Source organism: Hyaena hyaena, unplaced genomic scaffold, assembly GCF_003009895.1.
Source record: "Hyaena hyaena isolate Hyena2069 unplaced genomic scaffold, ASM300989v1 scaffold_184, whole genome shotgun sequence".
NCBI lineage: Eukaryota > Metazoa > Chordata > Mammalia > Carnivora > Hyaenidae > Hyaena > Hyaena hyaena.
Window position 1 is genome coordinate 1217303 of NW_024080817.1, and position 16908 is coordinate 1234210.

The window sequence follows — 16908 nt, forward strand, 5'->3', positions numbered from 1 at the left end:
GGGGGGGGGGGGGGGGGCCGGAGGTCTCTGGCCATCGGATTCCCGAGCTGCCCGCCCCGAGCTGGGAGGTGCTGGGACGGCGCTGGCGGAGGGGCCCCTGGCGGCGCGGCCGTGGGGGAGCCGCTGGCCTAGGGCGCCGCGAAGTCCAAGTGCACCGGGAGCGGGGACGGTGCTCGTGCGGGCGGAGTTGTGTGAGCCGCGCGGGGCCCGAGTTTCCCGGGCAGTTCCTTCCCCGCGGGACCTCGCAGCGTCCTGCCCAAAGCGCGGGGGCCGGAGACCTGCTCGGCTCCGCCCGGAGATCGCAGACTTCCCGCCGCGCCCCGTCGCCCTCCGCCCTGCACGGCCCGCTTCCCCGCCTCGCCCCCGGCCAAGCAGCGCTTTCCTACGAAGTTGTCCCCGTTTCAATTACTTATCCCGGTCCAGGGACCCCGTTCCCCGCAGGTGCCGCGGAGGCGGAAACCAGCCTGGGGGGGACTAATTCAGGAGGGCCCGGAACGCCTCCCTGCGAGAAGGCTCCAGAACCCCTGGGGGCACCGCGCACCTCCTTCCAGGTCTTAATGCTCGCCCCCCCCACCGCCCCACCTCACCGCCCAGGGGCCACCTCCGAACTCACAGGTGAGAGGGGCTGGAACGCTGTCTGCCATCAGAAACCGGATCAGGAGGCCCAGACGGAAGATGGTGCCGGGAGCCCGAGCCATGGCATCAGGGGCGGCGGCTGCTCCTACCAGCTCAGGGTGCAGGGGGACAACCGGCTTTTACCGAGCGGCAGCCGGACCATGTGAGGGGAAGCGACGGAGTGGTCATTAATATGCTGGGTGGAGATCGGTTTGCTATAAAAGGATGTGGGAGGAGGAGGGACCCTGTTGCTGGGCGGGGCCACCGTCACGTCACTCCCTTCGCGTGTCTGCCCCCTGGCTTCTCCGAATGAGAACGGGAAACTTGATCAAAAAGTACTGCCAATAGGGGCGCCTGGGTAGCTCAGGTCATGATCTCTATCATTATTTCTGGCTCAGGTCATGATCTCTTGGTTCCCAAGTTCAAGGTCCACCCCCTCCCCACCCTCACCCCCCACCCCCCGCTCTGCGCTGGCATGCCTCAGTGTGGGGCCCTCTGTTTGAAGCTGCTTTGGATTCCCTGTCTCTGCCCTTCCCGTGTTCCCTCTCTCCTTCGCTTTCCCTCTCGCTCTCTCTCTCAAAAATAATTAATGATCGTAAAAACAGAAAAAGAAGTACCTCCTGGTGATGGGAGCCGCAGGACAAGGATTGGATTGGGGTGCGGAATGCAAGACTTAAGACCTCTTGATGTTAGAGGGTTGGGTTTTGTTTCTGTTTGTTTTTGTTTTTAAATCGCCTGAGAAGTATTAGGATCTGTGCTTTGCTTGTTTTTGAGGTTATTAATTTATATTGAGAGAGAGAGAGAAAGAGCACGGGAGGGGCAGGCTGCACACGATCAGGGAGGAAGACCCCCATGCGGAGTGGATCTCACAAACTGTGAGATCATGACCTGAGCAGAAACCAAGCGTCAGTTGCTTAACTGACAGCCACACAGGCGTCCCAATGCTAGAGGGTTTTAGAAAAGCCAGCCTGACTCAGCACACGATTCGTTGGGGAAGGCCGAGAGGCAGGCACACCTTTCAAAGGCATTACTCCCACCCGGGTGAGAGCATGGTGGCTCTGTGTGACACACCCCTGGGAAGGGAGGTCCATCCAGGAGCTGAGACGAGAGGGTCCAGGGTTTAAGGCCACGGAGAGGAGTGAGATGACAGCATAACGGCCTTCGGGAGGACCTGGTCCCTGCCCCACCAGGGACCCCGACCTAGCTCACAGTGTAACTCTGTTTTCACAAGGCCGTTCTACCATTCTGCCCAGCCTGCTGCTTCTGATTGGTGGAGAACATGGTAAGCCCGCTGGACACCATGGGCGTGGGCCCATTGCCACAGGTGTGCCTGCCTCTAGGCCTTCCCCAACTAATTTGTGCAGAGTTATGCTGGCTTTTCTAAAACCCGCTAGCATTGGGACGTCTGAGTGGCTCGGTCAGTTAAGCAACTGACGCTTGGTTTCTGTTCAGGTCATGGTCACAGTTTGTGAGATCCAGTCCCGTGTGGGGTCTTCCTCCCTGATAGTGTGCAGCCTGCTTAGGATTCTCTTTCCCTCTCTCTCTGCCCCTCCCCTTCTCTTTCTCTCTCTCTTAATATAAATGAATAACCTTAAAAACAAGCCAAATACAGATGCTAATACATCACATGCAATTTAAAACAAAATAAGAAACAAAACGAAAACCCAACCCTCTAACATCAAGAGGTCTTCAGCCCTGCTTCCCGCTCTGCACTCCCATCCTTGTCTTCCGGCTCCCAACTCCTGCAAGTACTTCTTTTCTCTTTTTAACGTTAATTAATTATTTTTGAGAGAGAGAAGAGAGACAGGGGAAGGCAGAGACAGAGAATCCCAAGCTCGGCTCCACACTGAGGTAGGAAACTTAGGAGAGCAGGGGTGCACCTGGAACCCAGGAACACTGAGATCATGACCTGAGCTACCCAGGCTCAGCTACCCCTGCGGGCAGTGCTTCTGGACCGAGTTTCCTCTTCTGCATCTTTCTCCTTGTCCGGAGACGCCAGGGGGCAGGAACTCCGAAGGCAGCTGAGGAGGTGGCGGTGGCTCCGCCCAGCAACAGGGTCGTCTACTCCTCCCGCACCCATTTTTGGCAACTTCTGTCCCTACATTCTTTTATTGCAAACGGATCTCTCCGCCCAGCGTATCAGCGACCAATCCTGTTTTTCTGCCCAGGGAGGCAATTAGGACCTGGTGGCTGTGCCAGATGCGTGTGTAACAGCCCCTCCAAGCTGGTAGGTGTCTCCCGTCCCTCACGCTGCTATCCCGCCGACGCCCGCCATGGCTCGGGCTCCGGGCACCGTCTTCTGTCTTGGCCTTCTGATCCGGATTCTGATGACGGACCGTGTCCCAGCACCTCTCACCTGTGAGTTCCGAGGTGGCCCCTGCGGAGTGGAGGTGGGGCGGTGGGGAGCGAGCGTTAACACCTGGAAGGAGGTGTGTTGTGCCCCGACGGGTTCTGGAGCCTTCCCGCCGGGAGGCGTTCAAGCCGCTTCCCCAATTAGTCCCCGCCGCCTCGTTTCCGCCTCCCTGAACCTGCCGGGCGCGGGATCCCTTGACCTTGAGAGTTAACTGAAAAGAGCCGACTTTGTAGGAAGCGCTGCGGGGGGTCGGGGGCGAGGCGGGGAAGCGGGCCGTGCAGGGCGGAGGGCGACGGGGCGCGGCGGGAAGTCTGCGATCTCCGGGCGGAGCCGAGCAGGTCTCCGGCCCCCGCGCTTTGGGCAGGACGCTGCGAGGTCCCGCGGGGAAGGAACTGCCCGGGAAACTCGGGCCCCGCGCGGCTCACACAACTCCGCCCGCACGAGCACCGTCCCCGCTCCCGGTGCACTTGGACTTCGCGGCGCCCTAGGCCAGCGGCTCCCCCACGGCCGCGCCGCCAGGGGCCCCTCCGCCAGCGCCGTCCCAGCACCTCCCAGCTCGGGGCGGGCAGCTCGGGAATCCTATGGCCAGAGACCTCCGGCCCCCCCCCCCCCCCCCGCCCCTGGGCCACGCCTGCAGCCTCTTCCTGGTGGGACTGTCCCTGCTGCAAGTGGCAGTGTCTCGCTGGAACACCGTGGGGTCCCTTCCCGATATTCCAATGGGGACGTCCCAGAGGGCCCGGAGCACCTTTTCCTAACACAATACCTCTGCGTCCCCGCTTCTCCACGGTCCTGTGACCCAAGAAGCCGGTCCAGCCACACTCATTCATCCGGGTCCTGCTATGGCACTTCCCTGCCACACTGGCGCTGTTGAGTAGTTACCACGGAGGCGATGAAGTTATTGAATATGTGCACAGAATCTTTGCACCAGGCGGGCATTTACATGAAAATGGAATAGGGCTCATTCACATCCTCGCATCCTGAGAGAGGTGTTAAGGTTGGTTCTGATCTCTGTCATCGCGTCCAGGAATAGTGCTTTTGAAACATTCTGTCTGAAGAAAGAAGACCGTGTAAGAATAGTGTGCTCCAAATTCCCCACCACCTAGCCCGCATCCCGCAAGGAATTCAACTACAAAGAGTTTTCATGCTTGTAACAAATGTGGGGAGTGTGAAAGGACCACATGGCGATGCGGGTGCCTGAACCCAATGATATCAGTGCAAACAGGACCAGGCGTGTCTTTTCAGTATCTGGGGCACCTCCGGGCCCGGTACCATTTCAATAACAGGGACTGTGATGACCTGTTAGATCCCTGAGGGTGGTGTGCACTCACACAGTAGGTCCAGTAAAAACGCCTGGGTGGTCTGTGTCCCCAGGGTACACTCACCCCTGTACATGACCACATGACTCTGGGGGGAAGGCCAGCAGGAAGCATTGCTCTTGCTGTGGACCTGAAGGGTCCCTCCTGATTGGAAGCTGGCTTCCGCTTCTAGTAAAGAGTTCCAGTGGCTCAGGTCTGGAACCTGGGCAGAGATTCCAGACTTTCTGTGAGGTCACTGCTTTCAGCCTCCTCATGCATCCTGGGGACGGGTCTTTGTTTTGATTGCTTAACACCTGTAATCTCTGGGTTGGCTTCCAACTATTGCGCCTCCACAATCACTGTGTTCTGTGAGCCACAGGGATGGACAGCTTTCTGTGGGTCAGGGGCCTGGCTGCCTTCCAGCATCTAGGATCATTTCGGCTGTTGCCGCCTCCCTGCTTCTGACAGTTGAGCGCCTGTACCTCAAATCTATTCTATCAGGATTTCCCACCCCCAATACTCCTGGGAGCCTGATTCTGCAACATCGTCCTGTACCGCCAAGCTCTGCCTTCAAAGATGGCCATCAGTGGCTACTTTTGTATTAATTTATTTATTTTGAGAGAGAGAGAGGGAGAGAGAGAGAATCCGCTCCACAACATCAGGGCAAAGCTGAGTGCAAGACTCAAAGACACAAACCTCCTGATCATGACCTGAGCTGAAGTTGGACACGTAAGGGATTAAAACACCAAGCGGCCCTTGCATCACTAGCTTCTTGACCATGTTGGTACCCTTCATGCATTACTTTTTTTTTTTTTTTTAATTTTTTAAAGTCCAAGTTAGTTAACATCTAGTGCAACAATGGTTTCAGGAGTCGAATTTAGTGATTCCTCATTTACGTGTACCACTCAGTGCTTGACCCAACAAGTACCCTCCTTAATGCCCACGATCCTTTCAGCCCATTCCCCCAACCATCACCCCTCCAACAACCCTCAGTTTCTTCTCTGTATTTAAGAGTCTCTTACGTTTGCCTCTGTCTCTGTTTTTACCTTATTTTTCCTTCCCTTCCCCTATGTTCCTCGGTTCTTTTTCTTAAATTCCACATATGCTTGATACCATATGATACTTCCCTTTGTCCGAGTGACTTATTTTGTGTAGCATAATACACTCTAGCTCCATCCACATGGCTGCAAATGGCAAAGATTTCATTCTTTTTGATCACCAAGTAATATTCCATTCTATAATATGCTATGTCTTTATCCATTCATCAGTTGATGGATGTCTGGGCTCCTTCCATAATTTGGCTATTGTTGACTGTGCTGCTATAAACATTTGGTTACGTGTACTGATACGAACCAGCATTTTTGTATTCTTTGGGTAAACACCAAGTATTTCAACTACTATATTATAAGGTATTTTCTTTTTTTTAAACGTTTTTGAGGAACCTCCATGCTGTTTTCCAGAGTGGCTATACCAGTTTGCACTCCCGCCTCAGTGCAAAAGGTCTTGCCTCTCTCCGCATCCTCACTAATATCTGTCGTGTCCTGAGTTGTTCATTTTAGTCATTCTGACAGGCATGAGGTGGTATCTCATTGTGGTTTTGATTTCTATGTCCCTGATGATGAGTGTTGTTGGGCTTGTTTTCATGTGTCAGCCATGTGGATGGCTTCTTTGGAAAAGTGTCTCTTCATGTCTGTCACTCATTTCTTCACTGGATTATTTGTTTCCTTGGGTGTTGGGTATGATAAGCTCTTCATAGATTTTGGATAGTAACCCTTCATCAATATGTCATTTGCCAATATCTCCTCCCATTCCATCCATTGGCTTTTAGTTTTCGTCATTGTTTCCTTTGCTGCACAGAAGGAAACATAGCTCCTCTTGATGAGATCCTGACAGATAATTTTTGTTTTTGGTTTCCATGCCTCTAGACCCATGTCAAGTAAGAAGTTGCTGTGGCCAAGGTCAAAGTGGTTTTTGCCTGTTTACTCCTCTAGGTATTTGATGGTTTCCTGCCTTACATTTAGGTCTTTTACCCATTTTGTGTTCATTTTTGTGTACGATGGAAGAACGCGGCCCAGGTTCATTCTTCTGCATGTGGCTGTCCAGGTTTCCCACACATTTGCTGAAGAGACCTATTCCCACTGGATAGTCATCCCGCTTTGTCAAAGATTAGTTGGCCATGCGTTTGTGGGTGTCATTCTGGGTTTTCTGTTCTATTCCATTGATCTATGTGTCTGTTTTTGTGCCAGGACCATACCGTCTTGCTGATGACAGCTTTGTAATACAGCTTAAAGTCCAGAATTGTGATGCCTCCAGCTTTGGTTTTCCTTTGTCTCATGACTTTGATTCTCCCGGGTCGTTTCTGGTTCCATGCCAACTTCAGAATTATTTATTCATGCTCTGTGAAGACTGCTGGTGTTATTTTGATAGGGATTGCATTGAATATGTACATTGATTTGGGTAGTAGTGACATTTTCACTATATTTGTTCTTCCAGTCCGTGAGATTGGCATGTTTTTCTGTTTCTTTTTCTACTTCAATTTCTGTCATAAGCTTTCTATAGTTTTCAGCATATAAATCTTTTGCCTTTTTGGTGAAATTTATTCCTAGGTCTTTTAGGCTTTCTACATAGCGTATTATGTGGTCTGTGAAGCATGAAAGTTTCACTTCTTCCTTGCTGATTTGAATGCATTTGATTAATTTTGTAGTCTGATTGCTGAGGCTAGGACTTGCAACCCTATGTTGAACAACAGTGGTGAGAGTGGGTATCCCTGTGGTGTTCCTGACCTTGGGGGGAAAGCTCTCGGTCTTTCCCCATGGAAGATGATATTGTCGGTGGGTGTTTCATACATGGCCTTTATGACCTTGAGGTATGATCCTTCTATCCCTACTTTCTTGAGGGTTTTTATCAAGAAAGGATGCTGTTTCTTGTCAAATGTTTTCCTGCTCCTATTGAGAGGATCATTCGGTTCTTCTCCTTTCTCTTATTAATGTGATGTATCCCATTGATTGATTTGCGGATACTGAATCAGCCCTGCAGCCAAGGAATAAATCCGACCTGATCCAGGTGAATAATTCTTTTACTGGATTGTTGGATTTGGTTGGCTAGTGTCTTGTTGGAGAGTTTGTGCATCCGTGTTCATCAGGGAAATTGGTCTGTAGTTCTCCGGTTCAGTGGGACCATGCATTCTTGACGAGTTTCACTGAGCGTCCTCCAGACCTCTGCAAGAGCATAGATGACAGGCATATTTTTTGTTCTGTTTTGGCCTTTCTTACTAGATTTGTTGTGTCATATGCACTTCTTTGGGCCTTTTTAATCCCTTCTACCACTAAGTGTCTTGGAATTCCAGATGTTCTAGTCTGTGCCATGTGGACCTTCCTGTTTTCCAAGCCTCCAAGGCCCATCCTAATGGCATTATCAGCATCACCAGGCCTGTGCTAAATCCTGTGACCCAGGAGTGTACATTTTCTCTTCTCTGACTTTGGATCTATACTCACTCTGCCCCTACCCTGACTAGCTCCTCAGGAACAGGCCCCTTCCGTGTCTCTCGTCTTAGAGGACACTGGGATAGATCCTGACAATCAGCGGGCATGCAGACCTCTTCTTCTCATAGCCAGTGTAGTATGTGCCTGGACTCATTGAGTACTGAGTGATGCCTGATATCGGCGTGGTAGACACAGGGGACCTATCCATGGTGATATGGAATGTGGAATCTGTTCTTTGGTGTTATTCCAACAAGGGAAGAGCACCAGCCTCTACTGCTAGGGGGGCGGGGCTGTGCAGGGGACGCCATTGCTCTGCTAGGCCAGGCCTGCAAAGATGCAATTGCTGTCACATTGATGGGAGAGATCGCCTATGGGTCTTTCTTCTAACCCCGGCTTTCACCTATGTTTCCTTTGCAGATGGTCTTTCTCTTTCCTTTGAATTCTTCATCACACCAAAGCCCAAATCTGGACAATCATGGTGTGAGTTTGGAGGTAAGGTCAATGGAAAGGATTATCTTTCCTATGCTTGTGAGAGTGAGAAGGTCGAACTCGTTGGTCCTCTGAGGATGAAGCAGACTGGCATAGAGTTATGGGAGAGACAGAGAGAAACTGTGAAAGACCTGCTAGAAGAGCTCAAAAAGAAACTTCTTGACATGAAAGCAGAGGATTTCCCTCACAGCGGTAAGTTGGAAAGGCCCGGGATAGAAGTAGACAGTTTGTAGGGCCCGGGAGCTATCGTGTTCATGTAAAACTTAGACGTGGGTCCCACACAGGAGGCCCAGCATCCCGGGCAGACATGGAGGACAGAACAGGACCAGGAGGGGTGATGGGAGCTGAGGAGTGGACAGCACGTGGGGCAAGGGATTGGTCAAGCCCAGAGGCTGACCTCATTCCCACGGTGGGGTTGGGGGGGGCAGATTCTGTCTCCCTGCAGGGCACGATGGTGTGTAAGTGTGGGGACAATGGACACACCAGTGGATCCTGGGAGTTTCACACCAGTGAACAGATATCCTACTTCTTTAACTCGACAAGTGGAAATTGGAGAGTTCATCCTAGAGGCCGACAGCTAAGGGCCGCATTTGACACTGACAGAGATTTGACCAATTGCCTCATGAAGATCTCAAATGGAGACTGTAAGAAGTGGCTTGAGCAAATATTGGTGCACTGGGATGAAATACCGGAGACAACAGGTAACTCAAAAGACTGGATGAAGTGGTGGTTCTCTTGAAATCAAACCTCCCTTCCCCACCGTAATGTGTGTCTGTGTGGGAGAGAGTAGAGAGAGAGAAATACAGAGACAGAGACAGAGAGACCGACAGTTAGAGAGAGAGAGAGAAAAAGTGATCCATGCATGGTCAATTTCTTTTTCAGGAAATTAATGCACCATAGGCACGTTCTAGTGTCCTTCTTTTCCCCTCTCATCTCCTGAAATCTCTTCCTCGCTGCCCTTACCTTCAGTCTCAGGTATTACTCGGATTCTATGCTGGCCCCAAACATGAGGGCGTCAGTCTGTTTCTAGAGATTTGCTTCTCCCTGTTCCCTTTTCTGAGAATCATTGAGTTTTTCATGTCATCTTGTCTCTTGCTGGGAATCATTCAGGGCCAGCTCAACAGTTAGCTCCTGAGAGGTGGTCAACTGTCACCTTCTTCATCCTCCATCACCACCTCTTCTGCCATCGCAGGAGGGACCAGTTATGTTGTAACTCTTGCTTCTGCCTTTACATGTGCGAGCTCCATTGGGAGAGGTCCCATCCGTGTCTTCCCTCGGTTTCCAGCCCAGAACCTGTCACAGTAGCTGCCACAACGTAGAGTCACAGAAACCATCTGCATTGTAGGATTCTCTGTGGCAGGAGGAGCGGGGCTGGTATGTCTTCAGATCTGGTGTCTGGAGCAAGGCTCTCACTCCTGTGTTTCCCTTTCAGCACTGCCAGTCACGCAGCAAGTCCCAGCCCCGTCCAGGGCCACGGCCTTCAGACCCATCATCTGGATCCTCTCCATGATTCTCAGCTGTGTCATCATAATTGGCATCCAAGGCAGGGTCCTTTAGATTGAGAGGGACTGAGAAGAGATGGAGAGGGAAGGGAGGGGCACTTGGCCCTGTGTGAGGACCTGGGAAAGGTGATTCCCCCGTCCAACCCTGACCACTCACAGAACCTTCTCATCACAGAAATGACACCCATTGATGAGATCTCCTGTCACTTGTTAGCACTAACGTGGAAAAGCTGAACCCTGATGACTCCTTAATTCATCCTGTGGTGACCCAGGAGAATGTCGTGGCTGGTGACAGATACATACTCGTGTGTGGCATCAGGATACATCACGAAAACTGGGAGGACATTGTTGTGACCGCTTACTGTCATACGGTTCAGGAAGACCAGCATTTGGTACAGGACTGACAAGTTAATTAGAGTTCAGGACTGTTTCAAAAATGTTTAGTTACAGCAAGTGAGAATTTAAGAAATACTTACATTTCCAAATTTGGAATAAAGGGTAAATTTGGTCAGTTTTTCAGGCAAGTCCTCTCTCTTTGTTCCCTTCTGACTTGGGGCTCCAGCCATCGGCAGCTTCTGTCTCTTCTACCCCCTCGGGTTGGCCCTCCCAGGCCTCGTGGACAGGACAGCAGCTGAGGCCTGGAATCCGGGGTGTACACCCTGGAGTCTACCGAGTCCGACCCTCACTTCGGTGTAGGGGAGGACAGGTGACGGCATCCACTCTTATACAATGAGGTATCCGCTCCAAGCCAAGGGGGGTGGGTGGTGGAGTGGGTGCATGTGGGTCTACGTGCAAGTGTGTGTGTGTTTGTGTGTGTCCAATGACTGTATTGCTCGAACTCATGGCTGCTAATGGATTTCCCTCACAGCCTCCATCCCATTTTACCTCCTCAAATGTCTCCCCCACAATACCTCACTGTCATACATCCAGTCTTTCTGTTATGGCACATTCCTCTGTCAGGTTTCTGGATTGCATGGACCAACAGCCTGTCACTCAGGAAAGCGGGGCACAAATACCACCTGCCATTATGTCTTCCTTACCCTCCTGTTTCAGTCAGAGCTCTCAGACAAACAGAACCAGGATGAGGTGTAGACAGACAAATAGATAATAACCGTTTAACTCATGTGACTATGGAGGCTGGGGACGCCAAAACCTGCAGTGTGGGCCAGCGTACAAAATCCCAGGAGAGCAAGTGGTGGGGATGAAATCTAAAGACAGTCTGCTGGAACGTCCCCTTTTCTATGGGGAGGGCAGGCTTCTTGTTCCTTGGCCTTTTCAGGCCTTCAACGGGCTGGACAAGGCCCACCAGTGTTAAGGAAGACATTCTCCTTATGTCACAGTTCACCAATTTAAATGTTAATTTCAATCAAAGTAGTCTCCAACGGACAGGAAAAATGAACCATCCACAGGCTAAATTCGTCATCCTCTCCCCCCTTCTGTAGGGGCCAGACAGAACCTTATAAGCCCAAGACCCTTGTCTATGGTCCCGGCATTCACTTTTGAATGCAGACACGCAGGTGTGGCCCCTAGTGTGACATCTGCTGCACGTGTGTGCAAGTGCGGTGTGGATGCAAACTCCTGGGGTGGGGGGCGGGCGGGAAGGTAGTCCGAGTCCAAGATGGAAAGGCATCCACGGGGACAGTTCCCTGGCTTGCGCATACTTCCATGAGTTTCTGAGCAGTGTCCTCCATAACAAAAAACACACAGCGCCCAGTCTCGGTGCCCCGCGCACCCCGCGTCCCGGCTGCAAGGTGGGCCTTGGCTTCCTGGTCGCACCTGGGCTCCCCAAGTGGCAGGGGGTGACTAGGGCGACTGTGCAGTTCCCTACGCGGTCCGCTCCCTTCCCCCGCTCCGGGCCCCCAGCACTGGCAGCACTCTGTTGCCCAAATTGCCTTTTTTCTGTCCCAAATGCCAGGCAGATGCCACTGGGCCCCAGAGCTGGCCAAGGCGGGGACCTGATAGAGCGGCGGGGCCACCTAGTGACCAGAGTCCCAGACCTCCGGGACTCACCCAGGAATAAGAAAATCTCTCCAAAGACAGAGGAAGAATTGGTGGGAACAGTAACATCACAAGCCGTGAATATTCCCTTTGTCAGGTAACAGACTTGCAAAAGAATGAAGATAAAGTAGGAGAGCAAACCGAAGGTCTTTTTCCTGCACCTCTGAAAATAACTGATGTGCAAAAGACTGGAATTGAGCAAGGTAAGGATGCTGGCTATCTCTGAATCTCAGAAATGTGGAGAGCCTGCGTAGTCCAAAGAATCAAAGGCCTTGGTTGGACTTTACCATGGTCAGTTCTGGTGCAAGAATAAATATGGAGTTCCATAGAAGGAGGCTAAACGTAGAGCAATTTTGGGTGCTGGGCTGATGGGAGCCAGCATGGTCCAAGTGCCCGTGGGTAAGGGCCTAAAGACCACATATAATGAGGCTACACAGCTGGGCTCGCCAAGGACAGCAACAAGTGTTCAAAGGACTGAAGGTTAAAGTGAAGAAGAGGAGCACGTGGGTGGTCAGTCAGTAAGGGTCCGACATTTGATTTCAGCTCAGGTCAAGATGTTGCAGTCATGATCTCACAATCATGAAATCTAGTCTCATGTTGAGCACGACACTGGGCCTGAAGCCTTTAGCTTAAGATTCTCTCTCCCTTCCCTCTGCCCCTCTGCTGTGTGTGTGTGTGTGTGTGTGTGTGTGTGTGTGTCTGTAGTGCATGCCATGTCTCTCAAAATATAAAAACACCAAAAAACCAAAAACAAACAAATCAACAACAACAACAACAACAAAAGAGTGAAAGAGACAGCCCTAACATAATTTCAAAAGGACGGTATTTTCAGTAACTGACTAGGCAGCATGATTACCAGGGTTTTGACACGGCCTGTTGAAGGGCTTTGAGGGTTTAAGGACCTTAGAGTCAAGCACAGTTGCTAAAGGAATTACAGATGGTGATTCCAGATCTCTATGTTTTCGCTAGTAACATGTCTGCCCTCCCAATCAGGGAAGTTGCTGCTTCCAGCTAAAGACCTGGGAAGGTGATTGGCAGACACTACTTCTCTCGTGTGGACAAGATGTGGCTGCCCAAGATCATCACAATCTAAGAAAGGACACAAGGACACGGGCTTCTATTGGAATAGTCTGTCTTGAGCAGGGCAAGATCACCAGTGCGGTGAAGGATAGACCTGGCTTCTGGACCAACAAGGGTCTGGCACCTGTGATGTCTGAAGCCATCAGAATTCTCCAGGAAGCAGTTGACCCTACGAAGCTGGACTCCCTTACCAGAAGCTTTGGCTTTCCTGTGGAAGCTGCCACACTGGTGGGTGAACTTGGTACGGATGTAGCAAAATACATAGACCAAGTAGGCAAAGCCTTTAGGGAGAGGGATGATGGTAGAAGCCTAGAGTGGCTGAAGCAGATGGTGTCCAAAGACCTCCCAGGTCACATGTCTGGAACAGCTTTGACTTCCGACCTGGATGGTATTTGGGGAAGCCTGAAGGTATCTCCTAAGTCTGACGGTTCCTCTGATAATGAAATCCAGTGCTGCCTGGTGACAAGATTCATGATGCAGGCCATCAGGTGCCTGCAGAAAGGGAAGTTGGCCAGGCCCACGGAGGGAGACTTGAGAGCAGACTTGGACCCAGCACTCCCCTACTTAGGCCTCTTCTCGGAAGGCCCTGCTTCCACGTTGTGCATCCGTGTGGTGCTCAGAAGAAAGTGGTCCGGCTCAGAAAGTACGAGGCTGCCTAAGGAGAACAGCTCACCCCATGCCAGCCGCTAACTGGCCGTGTGGACAGCCCTGACCAGGGGCTCTACTAGTGGGCAGGCACCCACTCGGCTCCCTGGCCCACTACCCGCAGCTTGCAGCAGTGCTGGGTCTCCAACCGAGTCCCATCTCGATTTATCGGAATAACCAGAAGGAAAACCAACTCTAGCCCTGGGCATGTGCCTTGATTAAAGTGCCTTCAGCTAGAACTGGCTCCCCGTCCTGCTAAAGTCTGGCTGTTAATTGGTTTGCCCTTCATGTAGGAAGGGGAAACCCAGTGTGCTCATGACCTTTGTGAGCCCCAACACCCAAAGTGGCAGAGTGTCTGGAGCATCTGTGCTGCCTGTTCCTCCTGGGCCAGTGGTGGCCGGTGGTGGTAAGGACAGCTCTGCACCCAGGCACATGCATGGCTAAGTATGAAACCAAACTCTTCATCAGCCAAAATTATATGTATATATATATGTCTGCATTCAATGGAAATAGGTTAAGGATCACACCTGTGCATCCCTAGGGAGGTTAAAGTGTGTGCTCTTCGCTGTCATTTCATCCAGGAGGAGATACTCTTCTAATGTTGTATTTGGAGAGAAGGGGAAGGCGGTGTATGCTGACCATACTTAATTTTCCCTATGACGCAGCCCTCAACCACAAGTAATTCACTCACTACAAAGGTTTTTCTTTCCTGTGACAAAGCCCAGGAATGTGAAATGGTCACTGTGCGGGTTCCTGAGCCAATGACACTGTTGGGAACAGGATCTAGAACATTGTCCCCTGCCCCCCCCCCCCCCCCCCCCCCCCCACCATTCGACACTCAACAGGGAGGCCATGATGAGCCTTCAGTTCTCCGGGGATGATGTCACTCACTCACGTATTTGTCCCACATGAATGTCAGGGTGGTTTGTGCCTTGTAGTGTACACTTACCTGAGGAAATGGCAATGTGGCTCTTGGGGAGGCCAGAAGGAATCAGGGCACTTGTTGTCCACTTAAAGGGTCCCTCCTCGGGGCGGCTGGGTGGCTCAGTCGGTTAAGCGTCTGACTCTTGGTTTCGGCTCAGGTCATGACCTTGTAGTTCATGAGGTGGAGCCTTGCACTGGGCTCTTTGCTGACAGTGCGGAGCCTGCTTGGGATTTTCTCTCTCCCTCTGTCTCTGGCCCTCCCCTGCTTGTGCTCTTTGGCTCTCTCAAAATAAATACATTAGAAAGAGAGAGAGAGAGAGAGACATTGAAAATGACAGAGAGGTGACCAAGTTCCCTGTGGGTCTCAAAGAAGACTGGAAGAGGTGGCCTGAGCGAGCACTGGTGCACGGGGGTACAATTCTGGAGACAGCAGGGGACTGAGAACAAGGGATGAGGTGGAGGTTCTTTTGAAATTAGGTGGACTTTCCCCACCATGTGCATGCGTGCTTGCGTGTGCGTGCGTGTGTGTGTGCGTGCGTGTGTGTGTGAGAGAGAGAGAGAGAGAGGAAGAGTGTGTGTGTGTGTGTGTGTGTGTGTGTGTGTGTGAGAGAGAGAGAGAGAGAGAGAGTGTGTATGTGTGCGTGGAGAAAGGGATGTTTGTGTGTAAGTGATAGGTCGAACGTCACACCGTGGGAGAATAATGGCCGCCGTCATGGTGTAGCACCCTCCTTTGCCTGCTCACCGTCTGGCGTCACTCCCTCACGCACACGCCTTTGGCCCTGTCACCCTGGACTTCTCGCCGGCATCATTCTGTACCCACAGTTGGTCCCTTACTTTTCCTTTTTCTGAGAATCATTGTCTTTTTCATCTCGCCTGGTCTGTTACTGGACACCCTTCAATGTCAACTCCAATGTCAGGTCCTGAGAACACGTTCCTGCCGTCCCCTCATGTGCCACCTCTTCTGTCACTGCCGGAATGACAGGTTATAGTGTAACCCTTTCTTGTCCCTCTAGCCGAGTGACTCCTCTTCTAATGACAACCCCGGCGCCTGTCCCAGCGGCTGCCACAAAACACAAGGGTGTAAATTGTCCGCATCATGGGATTTCACTGTCTGTTCTGGAGACAAAGCGCAGGGATATCTGTCCCGCGAGGTAGAACCGCCCGGCCCTGCAACTGAGTTACTGGCTCCAGGCTGACTGATCATTCCTCCCTCTAGGGGAGCGGCCCTTCCTCCTGGGAAGATACGCCCCTGCTGCAAACGTGCAGGAGAGTGTGATGTGGGTCTGAGGGATGCGGCCTGCAGTGCTGTGATCCTCTGCGCTGAGAAGTTGAAGGGGCAGAGGAGAGGGGACACTGGGTGGTGGGGGAGCGGAGCTGGGCGCCAGCTGGGTGGGGTCCCCGGGCTGCAGGATGCACCTGTGTCCTGCCAAGGTCCGCGGAGCAGGGGCTAGGACTCTCCCCGAGGAGGGCGCGGGGGGGCGGGGGGGGAGGAGGCGGGAGGGTCTGCAGATTGCCCGCTGCGGCCACCTGCCCTCCCTAAACACCATTCTCCTGTGGCCTGTTTTCTCCCGTCCCGCGTGACTCATGTCCTTGGGTCCGAACCTGCGCCGCCCAGGAGGAAAGGAGCAGAGCCTGAGTCAAGCCTCTGGCCTGGATGGTTCCGGACGCCTCGACCTTCCCCGTCCTTGGCGTAGATCCAGCTCTGAATTCAGCCATTTCCTCCCTTCCTCGCGCCAGGGGACAGACCCCTGAGAAGGGAGGTGTAGCTGAACTTCGTGCCCAAAGTCAGCACCCTGGACCTGGGACGTCACTCTGGGAAATGAGTCCAGGAAAACCCTCCCCATCGAGGGGCCCCTGCAGACCCGCCCTGGGGCAAAAGCCCCTCAAACATTTCCTCTGGTGTCCCTCCCCTTCCTCCTCTGGCCTGCTGGTTCCCCGGACTTTCCTCATCTCCACTGGGGCCTTCAGACTCTTTCCTTCTTTTTTCTTTTTTTTTCGTTTTTATTTTCATTCCCGTATTGTTGAGGTACAGGGTGGTACTAGTTTCAGGGGTACAATATAGTGATTCGGTATTTCCATACATCATCACCTAGTGCTCATGGGGACAAGTGCACTTTTTAATCCCCATCATCTATTTCACCCATCCCCCCACCCCCTTCCCCTCTGGTGACTCTTCCTTTGTTCTCCATAATTAACCAATCCCTTTCTTGATTCCTCTCTCTCTCTCTCCCTGTTTCTTTTCCTTTTCCTTCTTTGTTTTGTTTCTTAAATGCCACATGTGAATCAAATCATATGGTACCTATCTGTTTCTGACTGATTTTGCTTAGCATGAAACTCTCTAGGCCCATCCTCGTCATTGCAAATGGCAAGATTTCAAACCTTTTATGACTGACTAATAATCCATTGTATATAAGTCCTCCTTCTTCTTTATCCATTCAGCAATTGATGGACACTTGGGCTGCTTCCATAGCTTGGCTCTTGTAAATAATGCTGCTATGAACATAGGTGTGCAAAGATCCTTTGGA

General features: G+C 51.9%; 2 protein-coding genes across 2 annotated transcripts in view; one reads left to right on the plus strand and one right to left on the minus strand.

Annotated features, from left to right (window-relative positions):
• The window catches only part of LOC120237590 (UL16-binding protein 1-like), a 63935-nt gene that overhangs the window by 31598 nt on the left and 15429 nt on the right, over window positions 1–16908 (minus strand). The gene's annotated exons all lie outside the window — the stretch shown is intronic.
• On the plus strand, window positions 2889–9802 carry LOC120237594 (UL16-binding protein 1-like). Its single transcript, XM_039240978.1, has 4 exons — window positions 2889–2985; window positions 8163–8426; window positions 8663–8935; window positions 9667–9802. The coding sequence occupies exons 1-4, from the start codon at window positions 2889–2891 to the stop codon at window positions 9789–9791; spliced, it is 759 nt and encodes a 252-aa protein (XP_039096909.1). The 3' UTR covers window positions 9792–9802.

Coding starts and splice junctions, on each gene's coding strand:
- LOC120237594 (XM_039240978.1), top strand. CDS start 2,889: ATGGCTCGGGCTCCGGGCACCGTCTTCTGTCTTGGCCTTCTGATCCGG. Junction 2,986..8,162: donor TCTCACCTGTGAGTTCCGAG/GTGGCCCCTGCG, acceptor TTTCCTTTGCAG/ATGGTCTTTCTCTTTCCTTT. Junction 8,427..8,662: donor AGAGGATTTCCCTCACAGCG/GTAAGTTGGAAA, acceptor TGGGGGGGGCAG/ATTCTGTCTCCCTGCAGGGC.